Genomic DNA, 18,307 nt, shown 5'->3' on the forward strand with positions numbered 1-18,307 from the left:
TGATTACAGAGAGCTTTATTGTTATTTCTTACACTTAAATCTGCTAGGTAGGTTAAAACAGCCAAGGAGGAGATCTGGAATAGCAATGATGTGCAGTTAAACACTGAAAAATGCCTACCTCTTGTACAGAGTAGAGCTGTTAAAGTATTGCTTATTGTACATTAGTATTCCGTATTCGTTACCTGCAGAGCTCCTACAGGCAGTGGAGTGAGCAGGCTGTACCATTTGTGACTTCATGCTACAGCATTCTCGCTTGCCTGCACAGTTGACCCGATCCTGTATGTCATCAGGGAGGAGATGTTTAACTTGTGACACTGCTAATCCTTTCCTGAAGGCTTTTCGTTCTTCCTGCACGTTGTCCTTTCGTTGCTTTTGTGAGCTGGAACATGCTTGCTCAGCCCACTGATGAATTCATGTAATTACCTATGGATGTACCCAGGTCCTGTTGACTTTACCATTAAAGATCAGGGATTGCCTAAGTATTGCTCTGAATCAGGACCCCCAGGCATTTTCACATGCACAGGCTAACTTGGGAATTGGTGCACCTCATTTTAGTCCTCCACCCCTGGGAATGGAGAGCAGGCTGGGGACAGCCAGGAGCACAGCAGCCAGCAGGGTGCTTGTGTTCCCCAGGAAATCCTGCAGTTCACCCAAGTGGGATACATGGAAACAAATCGTGATATTAGACTAAGTTCAGAGTGTTTGGTTAATCCAGTTTTAGAAAGTTGATCTGTGTGCAGGTGGGAGTTCACAAAGGCACAGATGCCTGCAAGGAATCTGCAGGGTACTGCTGTGTACCTCTGCAGGAACCTCCTTTGCAGGAGCTCTGGGGGACAGAGCCCTTCCTGGCTCAGCCAGGTTCTCATGCAAGGGTAGGGTGATTTGTAGGTGCTCTTGGTAAATGTGCTTGTCTCCACGTTTTTATTATGCTGATACAAATTCACTAATGAATGCACTGTGATAGTGCTGTGTTTTACAGGGAATGTTTCTGTACTGTCAAGCCCGGAGAGTCTGGGCTGAGCTTGCTATGTGGAGACATCAAGCCTTCAGAGAAGATGATTGTCCTCAGCTGGAATGACTGACATTCCTGGGAATCACAGTTACAAAAAACCTTGGGTCTCCAGTTCATATATTGTTCCAAGCCAGTAGACACATTATATATTCCCTGTGGGGGCTCATTTGTGATCCTTGCTGGTACAGTTTGCACTCACAGGAGTGCTCACCCCTTAACAAGAGGGGAGATGTTGCAGCCTGGGCTTCTGCTGAAGCTCTGTGGCATTGTTTTCCCAGGCTGCTGATGGAGGAGTGGACCTTTCCTTTCTCCATCCCTTCAGAAGGCATCCGTGCTGCTTCCTCAGTGCTTTGATATTCTGCCAGCTGAGGGAGGGAAGAGCCATTTATAAATATTTCTGGTAATACAGTAAGTACACTCACATGTTTTGCTCACTCACTTTCCGTATCCAGAAATCTATCCGACCAGAATCAGTTCACTCTCTTTTATTAGCAGAAATAGATCCACAACAATTAAAATTGATTTAAAAAAAAAAAAAAGGGGAAAGAAAAAAGAGAAGCAGCAGCAAGCACATCATATTGACTGTGTGTATATTCACACTGGCTTCCAATCCATGGATAATTACCCCTCAGAGATCGTGTGCTATGTACAGTATGATGATGGAATTATGCACTTTAAAGAGCTTTAGTGAGCCTCTTAGGATGCCAATTTCTTTCCCCTTTTCTTCTTTTTTTTTCCCTTATTTTCATTGCAGTGAGTAATGATTTTTAAATGCACATGACCTGTCCTCAAAACACAAGTCGTGTCAGTGATGTTTTGTCTTTGGGTCTGACTTTCCTTGAACTGATGCAGTAGAAGTGTACCCATGAGGTGCAGTTGGATGGTCAGGGGATCTCTTGGGATTGCTGATCCTCGTTAGAGAGGGGAAAGGCAAGTGGAACTTAAAAGTACTCATTGTCTTTGGCAGCAGGTATCCAAATTGCACTTCCTGGAAGGAAGGAGGGCTTGAACAAGGCTGTGGGTACAAATTCATAGTAAAGCAGGCTTTGTTGTTTTGGCTGATTGTGGATCACCTGATCTGAACACTAAAAACCAGGGGTAGTGGTTTCTCTGACCTCTTTGTCAGAGCCAGTTGAACTGTTTTGATTTGCAGTTTCGCACACACTCACAAAATTAAAATATTGTCTATACATTTCAGCCTAACTTGTTTTTGGCAAAGTGATAAGCAAGTAAAAAACAGGGCCTCATCGTAGGAAGTGTCAAGCCATCTTAATTTTAGGCAGAAATACCAGCTCCTCCTAGAGGAAAAGAGCCAGTCCGTAAATAGCTCCCAACAGATCCTTTACCCAAGCAGACAAAAGGGTGTGACGTGCAGGAGTTGCTGCTAATGCCAGATTTCATCTTTCCACTGGTAATGTGTCACCTGGGTTTGAGTTTGTCTAAGTTGTGACTTGGTGTTCAGGCAGGAGTGTTCATTGATACTCAGTGAGCAGCTCCCCAGATCCTTTGCAGCTCTTGGGAGAACATCTCCAAAGGAGTTGCAAGGGGAGGCACCTATGGAACCACAGCCACGGGGACTGAGGTTGCAGGGCTGCTGCTCTCTGTGTTCTGTGACTGCAGCTCTATTTACAGATTTTTATCTTTTGTTGACGTCTTTAATAAATGTTTGGTAACAGCAAGTGGTGCTGCATCCTGTTCCACCAGCCTGGACCAGCGGGCTCTTGTGTTAAAGGGAGAGCTCCCAAACACGACTTATTGCCCAAAAAGAGTCTTTTTAACTGGGATGTCCTCACAGCTGCCTGGCTTCTGTTCAAGGATGAATGAAGGCAAGCCTGGGAGTGCTCCCAGGAGTAGGCTGGTGTGTACAGGCCAGCCCTCTTCTGCCATCCCTCCTTCCTCAGGGCTCTGTGTCCCAGGAGGTGCAGTGTCCTTGCTGTCCCCCTGTAATCTGGGCTGCAGAAGCAGGAACTGCATCCACCATCCACCAGAGCCTGTATGCGTGGCTGTATGGGGTGGTTGGACATGTGGGTCCCATGGAGCAGCTGAGTTTATGGGGCATGTTTGGGAAAGGCCTGAGGAAGTATCAAATGTTTCAGTGTATGCAGCTCTTATGTCTCTGGCTTCCTGATTCCCCTGGATAATGGTAAGTGGTGCTCAGAGGCACTGGCAGCACCTTTCTGTGTGCTGGGTGATGGCCTGAGCTCCTACAGCTCAGCCTTCAGCCCTGCAGTGCCTGCTCTGTCTGGGCACTGCAGTCCATGGGGGCTCCTGGCTGCTCTGGTGAAAATGTGGTGAGGGCTTGTTGTGCTTCAGTGGGCAACAGGAGAAAGTGTCCCTGTTTGTGTCCCTGTTGTTTTAATCCAACTTGGGGAGTCATTCCTTACTCGTTAAAGATGTACATTTTAGGTGCCTAATTGTGTGTTTTACTTGCCAACTCTCTCCATCCCCTTTCTTCCATGATCCCACCACTCTCTTCCCTTCTCATTCCTTTAAATGTGTGTAGATGGTGATAGCAAATCTTCTCACAGAATTTTTCAGGAATATTTAGTGTAGGGTTTTGCTTTTGTTTGCTTTTCTGGTGACTTGGAGATGGCATGGTGAGAAAAGAAACATGTGAGCTAAACCTGTTGGTTTGAACATTGTGTCAGAAAATATCCATAAATTGCAAGTTACTACACAGATGTATAGATTTAATGAGACTGTGTAATGCCATTTATTTATGCTAAAGAATCTGACACATACGGTACTGAAAAAAGTTAATACTCTAAGAGTTATTTTATATTTTTCCATTGCCATCTGTCACTGCCTACATAATAATGATACAGGTGAAAGCCTAGCACTGCTTAAAAAAAATCAGAATGAATAGTCATTTAAATGTCTTGCTGCTTTAATAGCTAGTGTGTTTTAAGTTGTGGGAAGGAGGCAGCAGAGATACCCTCCCCCTGTTTTTAGTATATTAAAATTTGAGTTTAAACAGATTCGGATTCTTGAAGTGACTTAAGAAAATGGAAAATGACTATAAACTCTACTGTCCTTTACATTTGGAAAAGTTAAGGGACTAAACCAGATGCTGCCATCCTTGTAACATACCATAAGTGGCTCTTGGAGCAGCCCTTTCATGTGCATCTTGAGATATGGATAAATTTTTGTGCTCTAAGTTCTGCCTTAATGGGCTGAACTCAGTACTGCTGGGGTCTCTGAACTGTGAGCAGGTATTTCCAGATCCCTAAATCCTCATCCTCGTCTTCCATCTCAAATAATTTTAAAAAAATAAATAAACCATGTACAGACATACATTTTTTTTTTCTTTAGCTGCCTCAGGTAAAAATACATGTTTCAAAGCAGCACCACACTGACAGAAGTCAGCATTTACAAAGACACTGGCTTTTAACAGGTCTCCTTCAACATTGTGTAGTCACACTGAGGTTAGGCAGAGCTGATTTCCGATTTATTTCCTTTACTCCTGCAGGACTCCAGCCCGGCAGTGGCTGTGGGTGCATGGGGAGAAGTCCCTGTGCTCAGGCATTTGCAGAGCTCCAGGGCTGCACATGGACCTGGGGAGCTGCCCATGGCTTTGCAGCAGCCACCTGCCTCCCAGGGTGCAGACAAGGCTTTGGCTCAAACAAAAACAGGTTTTGTTGTTTGTCTGCTTTTTACAATATAATGACAAAGACAGAAAATATTTTTGTGGCAGGTGCTTATCCTATAATTTTCCATGGGTTGATGAGTTGGGGAGGTGCCTTATTTAGAGGAGGAGGACATGGCTAGGTCAGGTTGCATTAAGATGATTTAGAGTTTATATAATGAGAAATAAATAAAACTTTTCCTGAAAGCTGTGAATGATGATGTATAACTTGGTAATGAAAGCTTTTCACTGATTTAAGATAATGTCTTTAGTGGTAAAAATGCCAGAAAATGAAGCAAAGTTCTGACCCAGAGAAGTGATTCCACTGGCTTCAAATAATTTCTTCCAAAGTATTTTCAAATATAGTGTAGATTTCCTAATGGTAAGTTCCTAATAAATAAAATATTCCTTACTGTTATAATTACTACCCTTTGTGTATGCTGGAAAGCATTTTAGGAAGTCCTGCACTTTTTAAGAAGCAGAGACAGCAATGAGTGAGCCAATAAGGTTTTGGTCTCTTCAAATGGATGTTATCAATCACTTTATTTTTGTTTATAAGGGATGATCCATATATAGCTGGAGTTTGTCAACATTTTTCATTACAAACTTCTAGTTTTTGTACCATATAGAGCTCTTAGCAGCCTCTTAGGGGTGAATGTTGTGTCGCTCCTCAATGAGTGTTTCTTCTGCTCCTTCATTAGAATCTGAACTGGTCTTAAAAAAGTGTTGATGGTTTCATGTTTTGAGAAAAGCGTGGTTCACTACAGGACTGAGCCTTTATTTTTCCTCCTCTCTCTGCTTTTCTGTGTGCATCAGAAATAGCTCTACTGAAGGAAAGAGGAGCTGTGGTAGGAGAGGAGGCTGACAGTATTTAATGTACACATTGCAGACAGTAGGAGACTTGCTTTAGGTCAGCAAGGGAAAGGGAGACCACCCACAGCACCAAACCTGCCTCCTGCACTGCTCAGCCACTGAGACATGGAACTGCACAATGGAAGGGCCCTGGAGAGCACCTGCTGGGCACCACTGCCCCCAGCATCACCTGCCCCTCAAAAACAAGTGGGAAATCATTCACACAAAGGCACAGAGTCCCAATGGCTGCAGCCTGCAGGAGGAGAGAGCAGGGGAGCACAAGGGCTGGGCACATCTTGTGTAAAGGCAGAATTTGCCAGATGACATTTCTCAAAAAAACCATGTCTTGTACAACAGCAAAAGGAGAGGAAAAACAAACATCCTGCTGCCTCTTGCCCCATCAAAACAGGGGGGAAAAAACAACAGAACAATATGTTGGCTATAAAGACACATCCAACAATTCATCCTTAGGGAAAAATCCATGAGTCCAAGGCTATCATCTGAGTTAGCTTGTAGAGGAGGCAGCAGCTAGGAGCAGAGTCCTGCTGTGTTCACTCATCTTGCACAGGGATCAGGTTCTGGCCCTGCAAAAGGGTAGGGGGAATGGGAAAGGGAATCTCCTCCTTGCACCCCTAGGGAATTGGCAGAAACCTTGTGTTAAGTTAAGCACAGTATTTGTTGCACTATATTGCCTTGGAAGAACAGGCACTCAGGGAGGGGAGGCTGGGTCAGCAGGAGTACTTTTCCTACCCTGGGATATGAATACACGACTGCCTTGTGTAAGTGCCGCTTGCGTAGATGCATCTGTGGGTGAAATTTGGCCTCAGGTCTTTCTGGAGAGGAATCTTGCGACACTGAGCAATCATATAGATTCAATTAGGATTTCATCCTCTTGCCAGATGGAGGTATGCAGCATGGGTGACTTGTGGTGAGCAAACAGTCAGGCCTGAAGGCTGGGCATCTGGGGCAGATTCTGGGCTAGGTGCTGCCGTGCTTGCCTACACCAGGGAACTCCTCACTCAGTGTCCCAGCCTTTGGACATCAGCAGGAATTTCACTGAATGTGGCCTTGTGGGAGACTGGAAGGATTGCTGGCTCAAAACATTTCTGGCATGTGTGTCACTGAAACCATAAAAATGGGCCCTGTGATAGATAAGAGATCTCAGCTCTTAATGCTGCTCTTGCTGGGATGCTCTTTGCTTAAATCAGAGCCCTTCCAACTTTAACTGTGGTCTTTTCAGCTTCATATTTGCCATTTGTATGGCCATTTGAGCTTAGAAGTTGTTTCACACATTTTAGTGCTGCAGTCTTCGTTCCTTGTGTCTGGCCCTAGAGAGCTGAGCTGGGAGAAGCCACCGGGTGATTTAGAACCATTGCTGCTGACAGTGTGTGGTGACATCTGGGGTGCCAAAGCTGGTTGTTGTGGTGGCACAGTACACCTGGTCAGGAGCCTGATCTGGCTGAAAAGGGTTGATTTTTCTCAGGAAGATTGGTTTTCAACCAGATTGGTGTAGCACCCAGTTTCATGCTCACTGGTGCCAGTATAAAAGAGGGAAGGAGTGGGGATTGAGGGAGGATGGCAACCAGTTTGTGTCAGCTAAAACCTGACTGAAGCTTGGCTTAGCTATGCAGCAGCATCCTAATTTAAACTAAACTTGGGTGTAACAGACCTGTTAGTCTACACTTACTGCACATACCACCTCCAGAAGATATGAAATAAGTCTTCTGTTGCATTTAGTGAGAGTTTAAATTGACTTCAGAGGTAGCAGGCTTAAACTGAGATTCTTCAATGTGAAAACTAAAAATTTCTAAGGATGCCTAAATAAGCCGATCAGTTCTCGCTGAATTTCTGGCGCATTAAGCACCTCCTTGTGGGCTTGAAGAATCCCGTTTGTGGCATGCAGAAAAGGACTCTGCACAAAGTTTCTAAAGCATTCCTTCCTCTTTTTCATCAGTTGTGAACTATTTGGTTTGATTGAACTGTTGTGAATGAGCAGAACCCTGCAGAGGTCACCCATGACAAGATGGTATCACCATCTACCATCTCCCTGGCTCGATGGCCAAAAGCGAAATCTTTAGAGCTCTCAGCAAAAAAATTTGACATCCAGCATTGGGAACGTCCATGATCGCACATTTTGGTACTTGAGTCAAGGAAAGAGTTGGGTAATTTCCTCTTTTGCAGGTGACATTCACCCTCATTTGTTCCATCCAGATTCAGCGGCTTTTCTCTCTAAGCCTCCAGAAAGCTTCAGTCTACCATGAGAGCAAAACTGGCTCCTTTGAAATACACCTTTCTAACCCTTGGCTGAAACATCTTCCATTTCAGTGTTGGAAGGACAGCACTGCCCACAGCTGCCATTGAGGAGACATCTTCCTTTCTCCTGAGCAGCAGATGTGGTGCACGCTGATCTCACTGTGCTTATTCCTCAGCATCACAGCTTTGGAGGGATGCCTGCTCCCCAGGAGAATGGGAGACCTGCTCATTTCTCAGGAACTAAATAGTATTTGCTAAAGCTATTTGCTTTTTAATGTCAACCTGTTGGCTAAGTACTTTGTGGCTATGAGGTGACAACAGAGCCGATTCTGTGCCTTTCTGCCACTGCTTGGCTGGCATTCTCACCCCTTGTGTGTGTGCCCTTTTAAAAAAGGGGAGACTTGCTGGTGCTCCCTTGTTTACACATTTAATAGCTCACAATTAAGCTGAAATGAACTTGAAAAGAGTCGTTAACTAAGGCCGAAATTCTATCAGCAACAAGAAACTCAAAGATTAAGTTTTCTTTCACCCAAGACTATTTTGTACTATTTCAGGAGGGAAGTATGTTTGAACATGCATTAAAGTCTCACTACACTTCTGGAGTGATGTAAACACCGTCTTTAAGGACCCTTTTTGCTACCAGAGTGCTCTTAGACTGAACAAGAGCCAGGGATCATTGTTTCCAGCTTCTAGCATTCCCTACCTTGAACTTTCAAAGGTTTCTCCTTTGAAGGGTTCTCCCCCTTTGTCCTTTAATTTTCATCTTACAAAACACTCATGGGTTTGCCATTCTGGTTCTTAAAATTAACTGTATTACACTCACCCTTTCAGAGTGCTTTTGATAGTGTAGAAACAGGGAGTTTAATAGTATGGGGACACATCAACTCCAGGGCTTGTGATGTGTAAGAATTGGGTTCAAAACCTGTTAGAAACTGGGTCATTTTCTATTTGTCCATAGCTGCCAATTAGCAATGTCATTAATCCACTGCCTAGGAGAAGTGCTTGATTAAAATAGACAGTGTCACTGACCACTGACAGGACAATATGCACAAGGCTGTGCTGTAGCTGCCTGTCATTGTGCTGCTGTTTTCCAGAGGGAAGTAACAATTTTATAATTTCTCTGCATCTGGGTGTAAAGACAGGCACATCATCCAGGCTTTGAATGCTGCTTTTTGTTGTGCTCTGGACAGGGAGCCTGGAGAGGACACTGTGCTTGCTGGTGCCCACCTGGCAGCCACTCTCCCACTCTCTGGCCCCTGTGCTGAGGGAACACGTTGTGTCTGTGAATGTCCTTCCCTGTGCTCGCCCACGGAGCCATCCAAGGCTCCTCGGGGGCGGCAGGTTTGGATTTTGCCTCCTCAAGGATGAATGTCTGAGGCTGGGCCAAAGCTTGGTTTGCTGCTGGTGGGGGAAGAGGTGTGGGAGGCCTTGAGGGGTCTGGCTTGACTTGCTGCTGCTCTGGGGGCAGCAGGAAGGGGCTGGTGGTGCATGGCTGCTGCCAGGAAAGGCCAGCCTCCAGCTGGAGACCACAAAGCCCAGTGACAGTGGCCAGCCTGGCTTTCCAAGGCCACAGATAAAATAAGCATTGACCTAGGACAGCAAACAGTGGAGGAGACAGAGGGGTACAGTCCTGCCTTCTCCCTGGTGTGTGACAGGAGGAATTCTGTTTCTTACTGGGAATTGCTCTCTTCTTCCTTGCTTAAGATGTCCAGGGCTTTATTTTACTACCTGAGTATCAAATCTCTCAGCAAGACAGGAAGTTTCTTTTTCCCCCATCTCACTTTTGAGGGGAAAAATTTCCATGACAGAGGATGAAATACCAGGAATGTTTTTTTTAGGTGGACCTTCCAGCTTCTGGTTTGTAGCCACACTAATTTGTGGGTGAAGGAAATATTTTTGTACTAAAAAGTTCCCAGGAAACTGTTTAACAGGGAATTGAAGTTTAATTGGCACTTATGAGACATTAACAATAATTGTATTCAATTTGGCCACTCAGGATAAAGTGTGATTCAGGATCAGCTGATTTATGTGCTGCACAAAAAGAAAGAAAAATACCCTAACCCACCAAACAAAAAAAAAAAAAATAAAGAAAAATGAAAAAGAAAGCAACATGAATGTGTGGACTGGCAAATATGTGCCATTAGCTTCATATTCCCAAGTAGAAGCTTTTGTGGTGCTTGTCATCTGTTTTCCCCCACAAGGTGTTTTGCCAGACTGGAAAAAGTAGAAGGAACGTACATTAGCTGGAGGGAAATGGTTTGACTTCAAGTTCATGCTTTTGCAGTGAGCTGGATTACAGTTTTATCCCTGCTATCTCTTTTGCTGTCATTCTTTTTTTTTTTTAGGAATGTCCCAAAAACTTTAAAAAACCCTAACAAAATCCATTTACTTATTTATGCTTTTATCAAGCTTGTGAACAAGAAAGGCAAGGGAACACGGGGTGAAATTTGATGTGGTGCCTTGTGTGTGATGCAGGATAGCCATCAACATCCCTCGAACGTTTATTTTTCCTTTGCAGCAGAGTTCATTGTGAAAACAAAGACAGTGCCACTAGTAAATGATTGCAGCTTCCGAGGCTGGCTGAGAAGAGAGAAAACAAACTATATGCAATCGAAGTGCCTGTTTGTTTGCAAGCTGCCTAATATATACAGCCAAATGATGTAAGGCAGAGGAGATGACCTGATTAGCAAAGCCCTCGCAATGAGCCGAGGAGATCCCTGCTCCCCTCCTTGGAGACCTGGTCCTAGCTGGAGGAAACCTTTCCTCAGCTACCAGAGGGTTTCTGAAAATGGCAATGGCAGTGTTCTGTGTGCATGAAGGTGAGGGAAGGAGGAGGAACAAGCAGCCTGCACAGCTCATGGAATAGCTGGGATGTTTTGAAGGATGCAGCTTGAATTCCTTGGGCTTTGTGGGGAGGCTGTGCTTCAGCAAACAGCTCGTGCAACTTGGTTTTGCTCCTCATCCTATTGCATGAAAGCGTCATTCAGCAGAAAGGAGTGCTCGGGGAAGCAAGGTAAAGTGCTCCTCCCATTTGTACGCTCCCCCAGCCTTGTTTTCATGTGTGCTGAGCAGGCAGAGCTCCACAGCTGTGAATGAGAAGTTGTGGCGCTCAGCACTAAGTGCACTCAAGTGTTTATTACTCCGAATCAGAGAAACAGACAAAAATTTACGTATGTAAGAAAACATGCAAGATCCAAGTACATGTGAGTACATGTAAATATGAACAGTTGGGATGTGGCTTTTGGATATTTTGTGCCAGGACAGCGTGCACGCTTGTGGCAGCAACCTGGGCTTTTAGATGAGGAGCCCAGGGCACTATTTCTGGCTCTGCTGTAGCTACTTGTGTGGCCGAGTGTATGAAACACTGCTCCTAAAGCCAGCGAACCGTTTCTTTGGGCTTCATTCTCAGGCTTGCTGAATGCCCCAAAAGGCTGCTATTATTAGAGGGAACTGCCATTCCTTCCCTCTGAAAGTGGGCTGTCCATAAATCACCAGTGTGTGCTTTCCATGGGGAGGTGGGTCTGGGACCTCAGCTCTCTCCCTGACAGCTCACAGAGCTGCCAGAGCTCCTGCTCTTCCTCCTTTCTGCTCAAAAAGGGTAGATCCTCCCAGGCAGAGGGCACTTGGGCTTGGCACCAGGGCAGGATGGCTTCCCATGGATTTTCCTACTCCCCCATGCAAACTGCCTCTTCTTATCTTGTTTCTACCCCAGGGCACTGCCTACTGCCATGTCCTAGCTGACCTCTCAATTTGGGCTGTTTTTTGCTCTTTTAAGAACAATAAATACATCTCTGTGGCAACAAAAAAAATAAAATTAATTCCCTTCTCTAAGTGATGCACTCAAATATTTTGTAGTTACAAAAGACCATTTGGATGGCAGTGCCTGTGCTGATACTGGTCTTCTGTGATCTGATGCAGCAGTGTCCTTGCTCTGGACGGGCTTTGTCATAACAGTACTTTCTTTTTATTTCTTAGCTCCCATTAGTGCCTTGATGAGTGGTGGAAGATGTTTCAACAGTTTTATGATTAGAAAGAAACATCTTGCCATTGCTTGGTCTCTGGTTCCTTTACTCTCTTCATTATGCTTTCCCTGGCAGGAACAGCAGTGTCAACATCAGTCTCTGAGCCCTGTGTTTTCTGGGAAGGGGAAGAAGGGAAGATGAAGGAGGAACTCTAAATAGTAGGGTTTTTTCTTCTGACATTTCCAGGCCAGCTGTTTGAGACTGTGATGCCTCAAAGTGTTTACTTATAATTCTGTCATTGGTTCATGTATGGGACATGTGGCCAGAGTTTGGTGACGCTGGGCAGTGCCAGGGCACAGATTTGTGCTCCTGCTCTGCTGCTGTCACCAGTGCTTGTGCCAATGGCCTTAGTACAGAGGTCAAAGACTGCTTAGATATGAAGGCTGAATCACCTCCTTGTTAAACCCCTCAGCAGGATCAAGGCTTAGGGAAGCAGACACGTGGGCTTGCCTTCTGGCTGACACTGTGGATGGAGGCTCTGACTCTGGGACAGGCCTTTTGGCACCTTTGACCAACTCTTGAGGCAGTGAAATGGGGGCATTTGGTGATTGAAACACCCCTGCACTGACACCCCTTTGTGAAAAACCCCGGTACATTTGTTTCCTTTAAAGGCTTGCTGATCCCACAAGCTCTCAGCGGTTAGAGGAGGTTTATCCTGTCACCTGAGGATCACAGAAATCAGCAGTGAGCCTGCCAGTCTCACCAGGCAGATGTGAAAGTTCTTCAACTGCACGTATTTCGCTTGCAAATATAAATAATCCAGCAGTGTAGGCTTTGCTGCAGCCCTGTTTGCCTTGGCAGTGTCCCATTGACATGAATCAGAAGGTGGGAGCAAAAAAGCACTGGAGGCTCATCCTGAGACTGGTCTCCCCTCCATCAGGGAACCTGTCCGTGCAGGCAGGGTGATTGGGAGATTACTGGCACAGCCCACAAGCCTGGCTTTACTAGATCTTTGCATTTGGAACAGTCCTGCTTTGTTTCCTTGTGCTGTGCCTTTGGGAACCTTGCCTCTCAGGGCACTGGGCAGGAGAGGCCTGCAAGGAGCAGCTCTGGGTTTGTCTCCTTGAGAAGAAGGCAACTCTCGTGGCTCAAGTTGAGAAGCAGGAGGTCAGTTCTTAATCCTGCTGCATCCCTGCAATTTTTAGCAGGTGTCTGGGTCACACTGTACCCGAGATCTTAAGATTTAAAATAGGGATAGAAATTAGGAATTGAAAAAAACCAAACCAAAGGCTTAAAGAAATAAGTGGTTTTAACTTGTGATGCCATCACCACCATGAGACTCGTGATGGTTTGAACTTCAAGGTTGTGATTTAATATTAATAACAGTAAAAAGTTTATTATGATATTGGGAAGTGGAAAACACATGGGTTTAACTTTATTTTTTTTTTCTTTATTTCAGCAAATTCAGTAAAGCTAGAAATGCAAAGTGATGAGGAATTTGACAGGAAGCCCCTGATTCATGAAGACATTATCAGAGCTCACGATGGAGGAAGCAGCCTGGAAGATCCCTTCATTGGGAGTAACGAGATGGTGGATAACAGAAAGATGCAGGAGCTATCAAGCGAGGGAGGAATCCGGCTTCCCAATGGTAAACTGAAATGTGACGTCTGTGGCATGGTTTGCATTGGGCCCAATGTGCTAATGGTACATAAAAGGAGCCACACTGGTAAGCAGCTGAAAGAAAATCTGTGGCGGTGTTGATGTTATCTGACAACTCTTATCTTTTCCCTTTTCATTCTTGGGGCAGCAGGAGGCTGGGGAGGGGGAAAATGGGCTCCATTGGGTTTGTTTCTCTTCCTGCTTTCCAAACTGTGGTGCTGCTCTCTTGCTGGTGAGCATGGTGCTTCCTTTACTTTGATTTCCAGCCTTTTGTTCATAAAAACAGCGCAAAAGTCTGGAAATTGCTTTTCTTGCTGTTCTTGACTGGAGCACCATGGTGGGGGTCATTCTCTGGCACGGTGGCTCGTGTTGTTCCTGTGTGTGCAGTGCAAAGCTTCTGAGCCTTTAAGAGGAGTCTTAGATGTTCTGCCATTGGAGGTGCTCACAGGTGGACAAGACCAGCAGCTTCCTGGGGATCTCACACTTCTTTTGGAAGTGGCTGGGCCTGGGATGAGCAGACCCTGGAGGGGGACACTCATTACCCAGTGATCCTGATGCCAGTGTGGGCTTGCTGCTTGTGTGACAGCTCCCTCAGAGAGACCTCAGCTGAGCCACCCCCCTGGCCCCTCTACACCACCTCAATGCCGTTCTAGAGGTAAATTTCAGTGCTTGGTCCCTCCCAGCACTTGTTTTTTTATTTTATTACCATTTGGAGCCCCAAACAGCTTATCAGGCTTTTGGGTTTGGGAATTTAAGAGACACTAGGAACCTCTGCAATATGCTGACTGGGTGGGTCTTTGTGGTTTGAAAAATGAGGCCTTGAGCTTAAACTGGGGTATTTTGGGGGATTTATGGCTAAAATGGTAAAATGGTGTGCCCAGGAAGCTGGTACTCACTCCCCTGTGCTGCCCACTCCTCAGGTGGGAGCAATAGTCACCTCCAACAGAAGTGTGCAGGTGGTGCCAGAAGATGATGCTCTCTGGTCTTGCAGCAGTCTACCTTTGATTCAAAAAAGCACTTAAGCTTGTGCTTAACTTTTATGAGATTTAAGCACATGTAAGTCACCTGAAGGGCTTCAAGATACGCTTAACTTTGGATACATGCTTAAATCTTATTAAGGTTAAGCACAGGTTTTTGTGGTGGAGCCTCAGCGGGTGTTTGTTGTTTGCATTTTTTGGATATTTTGCTTTTTATCTTTGCTATTATTTAATGGGGTGAGAGACTCACGCAGTGAAGATATAAAAAGAAAGTTGAAGATCTAGAGTAAGAAAGACTGTGTAATCCCTTTGTAAACCTGGTAGTTTGTAGTCCAGTAGTGTGCCCTTGATGGGCAAGAAATCAATAGAATTTCTGTTCAGAGGAATAATAAATATATATTACATAGTTAATCTCCTGTATATGAGTTGTATTGATAAAAACTTGACCTAAGTGTGTAATGCAAAGCGTGGCAGTATCGTTTATGATGCACTCATGATTTTAGACAGGAATTATGAGAGGGGAAAAGCATTAGCTGGACAATCAAAACCTTGATTAACAATTTGATGTGCTCTTACTAGAAGAGAGAAAAAGAAACCAGAATGTACCAGACTGAGTCTCCAGCTTTCAACCTCCTGAAAAGTTTTCACTGGCGCTTGCACGTATCTGAGCATATGTACTGTAGGTGCACCAGGGTCCGTGTATTTGAACTCGAGCAGCTAAACTAGCTGTGCTAAATTTAGATTTAGGTACTTAATTAAATGGTCTGAATTTCTGAGATACTGAATAGCTGGTGCATCTTTTAAAAAACAGGCAAGCTGCCTTTTTCATGTGAAAAAAAAGATATGTAAATTCAAAGCGAAAGAAACAAAATCTCCTCTGCGTGCGGGCGAGACGGCCGTCTGCGGGTGCATGGGCAGCAATTGCATAACTGGTAGCTTTTTCCTTGGGGCTACTGCTGGTTCCTCAGAGAGCTCTGACTCTTTTCCCATCAGAGCAGAGGAGCTAGGATGTGCTGTTCTATACAGATGATTTCAAGCATATAGAAATGGAATTTCTTTTAATGCGCAGCTCGGTGCTCTGTTCTCAGTTAACCAGTTGGCAAATTTCACAGAGGATGTTTTTTTTCCCTCCACTTTGTTTGTTTGTTTTTTAATACATGCTGCTACTTTGCTGTCCACAACAGAAGGAGAAGTTTGTTTGGATTTCCACATCCTGGATTTTGAGGCATATTTTTAACATACTGCTGGTATCTATCTTGTAAAGTGCAGTATTTTAAAATATATTGCCACTTCCTCAGCAGTGGGGTGTGATGGGCTGGCCCCAGCTCTGGAATGAGCCCTGACCTGTGGGTAGTCTGGTTTTGCAGCCCAAGGGAGAATGGTGGAGAGAAGGGAGGTTGTCCCTAGTGAGTGGAAACAGATGACATTCTTTATCAGCTAATCCAAGTGGCATGTACATCCCTACCTCTCAAAGCCAATTTAAGCATGTTTTGGGAGCTGAATCCTGCTTTCCTCTCCTCTTTAACTGCACACAACCAGAGCATGATCTGGCCAGTTGTTTGCATTGGCAGAAACTGAAGTGCTTTTCCCTTCCCTGAAAACCTGTCAGCATTTTATGTAAGTCACCCAAAATGCTGTGGTTCCATAGCAGAGGCTGTAATTTGTGTGTGTATGCTGGGATGAGTGCAGCTTTCCCTGCACAGGGGATCGAGGCTTGGCAAGAAGCTGTGCTGTGGGCTCTGGCTGTGCTATGCACAGAGAGGGGCATTTCTCCAGCCATGATTCCTTTGTTCCTGAAGAGCAGTTGTCTTCCCTGGCAGATTATGGTAGTTTAGTCAAATAGATATACAGGCATGGGGAAAATAATCTGTGTTATGGGTGAGGCCAGAGTAGGTGAGCTCAGTGTCCCATCTCAGATCCTGGTGTGCAGTCACCCCTTCCTGTGATAGATCAAGCTGGGAATTGCTCATTCATCCCTCAGATCGTGGTCTGGGTGGTTCTCTGGGCTGCAGCCCCTCCATCACGGGGCCCATGGCACTGCTGATTGTGCCAAACACAGCATTTCTCTGAAAAACTGCTAATTGAGGTGAAGTGTTTTTGTACTCTGCCTGGGCACCAGGAGAAGGTCTTTCTATTTATTTGTCATTGCTGACAGAAAATAAATCAAATGCTTGGTGTGGGAGTTGAGTGTGGTGCAATCCCTGCATTAGTGAGCAGGGTAACCCTCTCCCTCATGTGCCACGTCCTTGTGTCAGAAAAATATCTTGAGCTGCATTTATTTCCTTCTTTTCCCATCCTGTGTTCTTTTGGTCCAAATTTCATACTCCACAGCACATTCCTCAAGTTGCAGGGTCTCTCTCAGGTTTTTGTTACTGCAGGAGATGACTTGGTCATAGAATATTGCCATTGGATGCTCCAGAGATTTGTTCTCTGGGATGGAAAGGGAAGGGGGGAAGGACAAGAGGCAAATAATCCAGGTTTTCTGAGATCATGAGAAAGAACCCCAGTGATTTCTCACCTCTTCATGCTTTCTGCTGTGGGCCTGAATTCAAATTTCCTTGCTCTTTGTTTCTGGTAAAGCAGAAACTGTATTCTGCTATAGCTGTGCTGATACCTGTGTGCTCTGCAAGGCCCACATGTTGCTCTCCCTTTTGCTGCCAATTGTGACCCTTTTTAAATTTTTTTTTCCTCTGCTGTAGCATCCAGTCCCTTATCCAGTTCACTGCTAGATTTTAAAATGCTTTTTATTTCTAAGGGAAGTCTGGCATCTTAAAATCATGGAATGGTTTGGGAAGGGACCTTAAAGCTCATCCCACTCTACCCCTGCCATGGGCAGGGACACCTTCCATGAGCCCAGAGTGCTTCAAACGTCATCCACCCTGGCTTTGGGCACCTGTGGGGATCTTCTCATCCTCATTTTATGAAGCACAGAGGTTAAATGCTTTCTCTGTGTGGCTGCAGGAGCAGCACAGTGGCAAAGCCCAGCCTGGGCAGAGGCAGTGGGGACATCAGCCTTGCCCCACTCTTACTTTGGGCTGCTGGTCTGTTGCTTTTAGGCTTTTTTTGGGGTGTTGACTTCAGGATAGTCTCAGATCTTTGCTTGGACCCCACAAGAATTTTCATACCATAAGCCAGTGAAATGAGTTGTGTGCCCATGAGGGGGATATTCAACCTCTGCTTTAGCATCCTTAGTGTTACAACTGAATTTATGAACCCTGGAACTCTGAATGCAATTTAACTTTTCTAACATGCAGAGTTCAAGTTTTTAGGACAGAAGTAATAAATGAGGAAAAAGCCCAGTTGTATTGTTCCATATAAAAGGCTTGTATGCCTAAGCAGCTAACCAGGAGGAAATTTAAACAAATGGTCATATAAACACATTTTGATGAACTCCACTGGACTGCCTCTCTCATTTTGCTGGCAGAAAGGGTTTTTTGGTTTAATTTCTAATTTGTAATCTAGTGCAGCCTTCCTGTCTCTTGCAATGTTAAAAGATTTGACACTGAATCAAAAATTTTAGGGCTAAATTTCTGAAAGTCCAGTTTTCTACTTAGGTTCTGAAGTCTAACTTTCTGAAAAGTTATCTCTTTTCCTACTTAAGCATAACAAAGGGAAGCTGAGATTTTTGAAATTGCTCTGGGCAGAAGGATGAGTTTTACTTGCAGTTCTCAATAACTAAATTCTTCTGATAGTTTTGCCAAGTTCACTTAAAAGATTTTTCTGTCTTAAGAATGCAGTCATAAATTTGTGCAGAGGTCAATTGGAAATCACCCAGGATTTCCCAGGAATTTTTCACGAGAGATTTGTCACTACTGTTTTATAATAAAGTGCCCTGTCTGGAAACAGGTTTTTTCCTAAGAAAACCCCTACTAAAATCACTGATTTCATGTGATGTGCAGGCTGTTGAGTGAATCAGATAGAACAGTAAGGAGGTAATTGTGGTCCCTGGAATAACAAACAGAGAAAT

At 44.8% G+C, this 18,307-nt stretch overlaps 1 protein-coding gene across 3 annotated transcripts in view; it reads left to right on the forward strand.

Annotated features, from left to right (window-relative positions):
- Positions 1–18,307, forward strand: part of IKZF2 (IKAROS family zinc finger 2) — a 109,190-nt gene that overhangs the window by 48,051 nt on the left and 42,832 nt on the right. For all 3 annotated transcript variants that reach the window (XM_058809331.1, XM_058809332.1, XM_058809333.1), the window contains one exon: positions 13,164–13,430. In XM_058809331.1, coding sequence (XP_058665314.1) covers positions 13,164–13,430 — 267 coding nt within the window. The remainder of the gene's footprint in view (positions 1–13,163; positions 13,431–18,307) is intronic.

Source organism: Ammospiza caudacuta, chromosome 8 (assembly GCF_027887145.1).
Source record: "Ammospiza caudacuta isolate bAmmCau1 chromosome 8, bAmmCau1.pri, whole genome shotgun sequence".
In the NCBI taxonomy this organism is placed as follows: Eukaryota; Metazoa; Chordata; class Aves; order Passeriformes; family Passerellidae; genus Ammospiza; species Ammospiza caudacuta.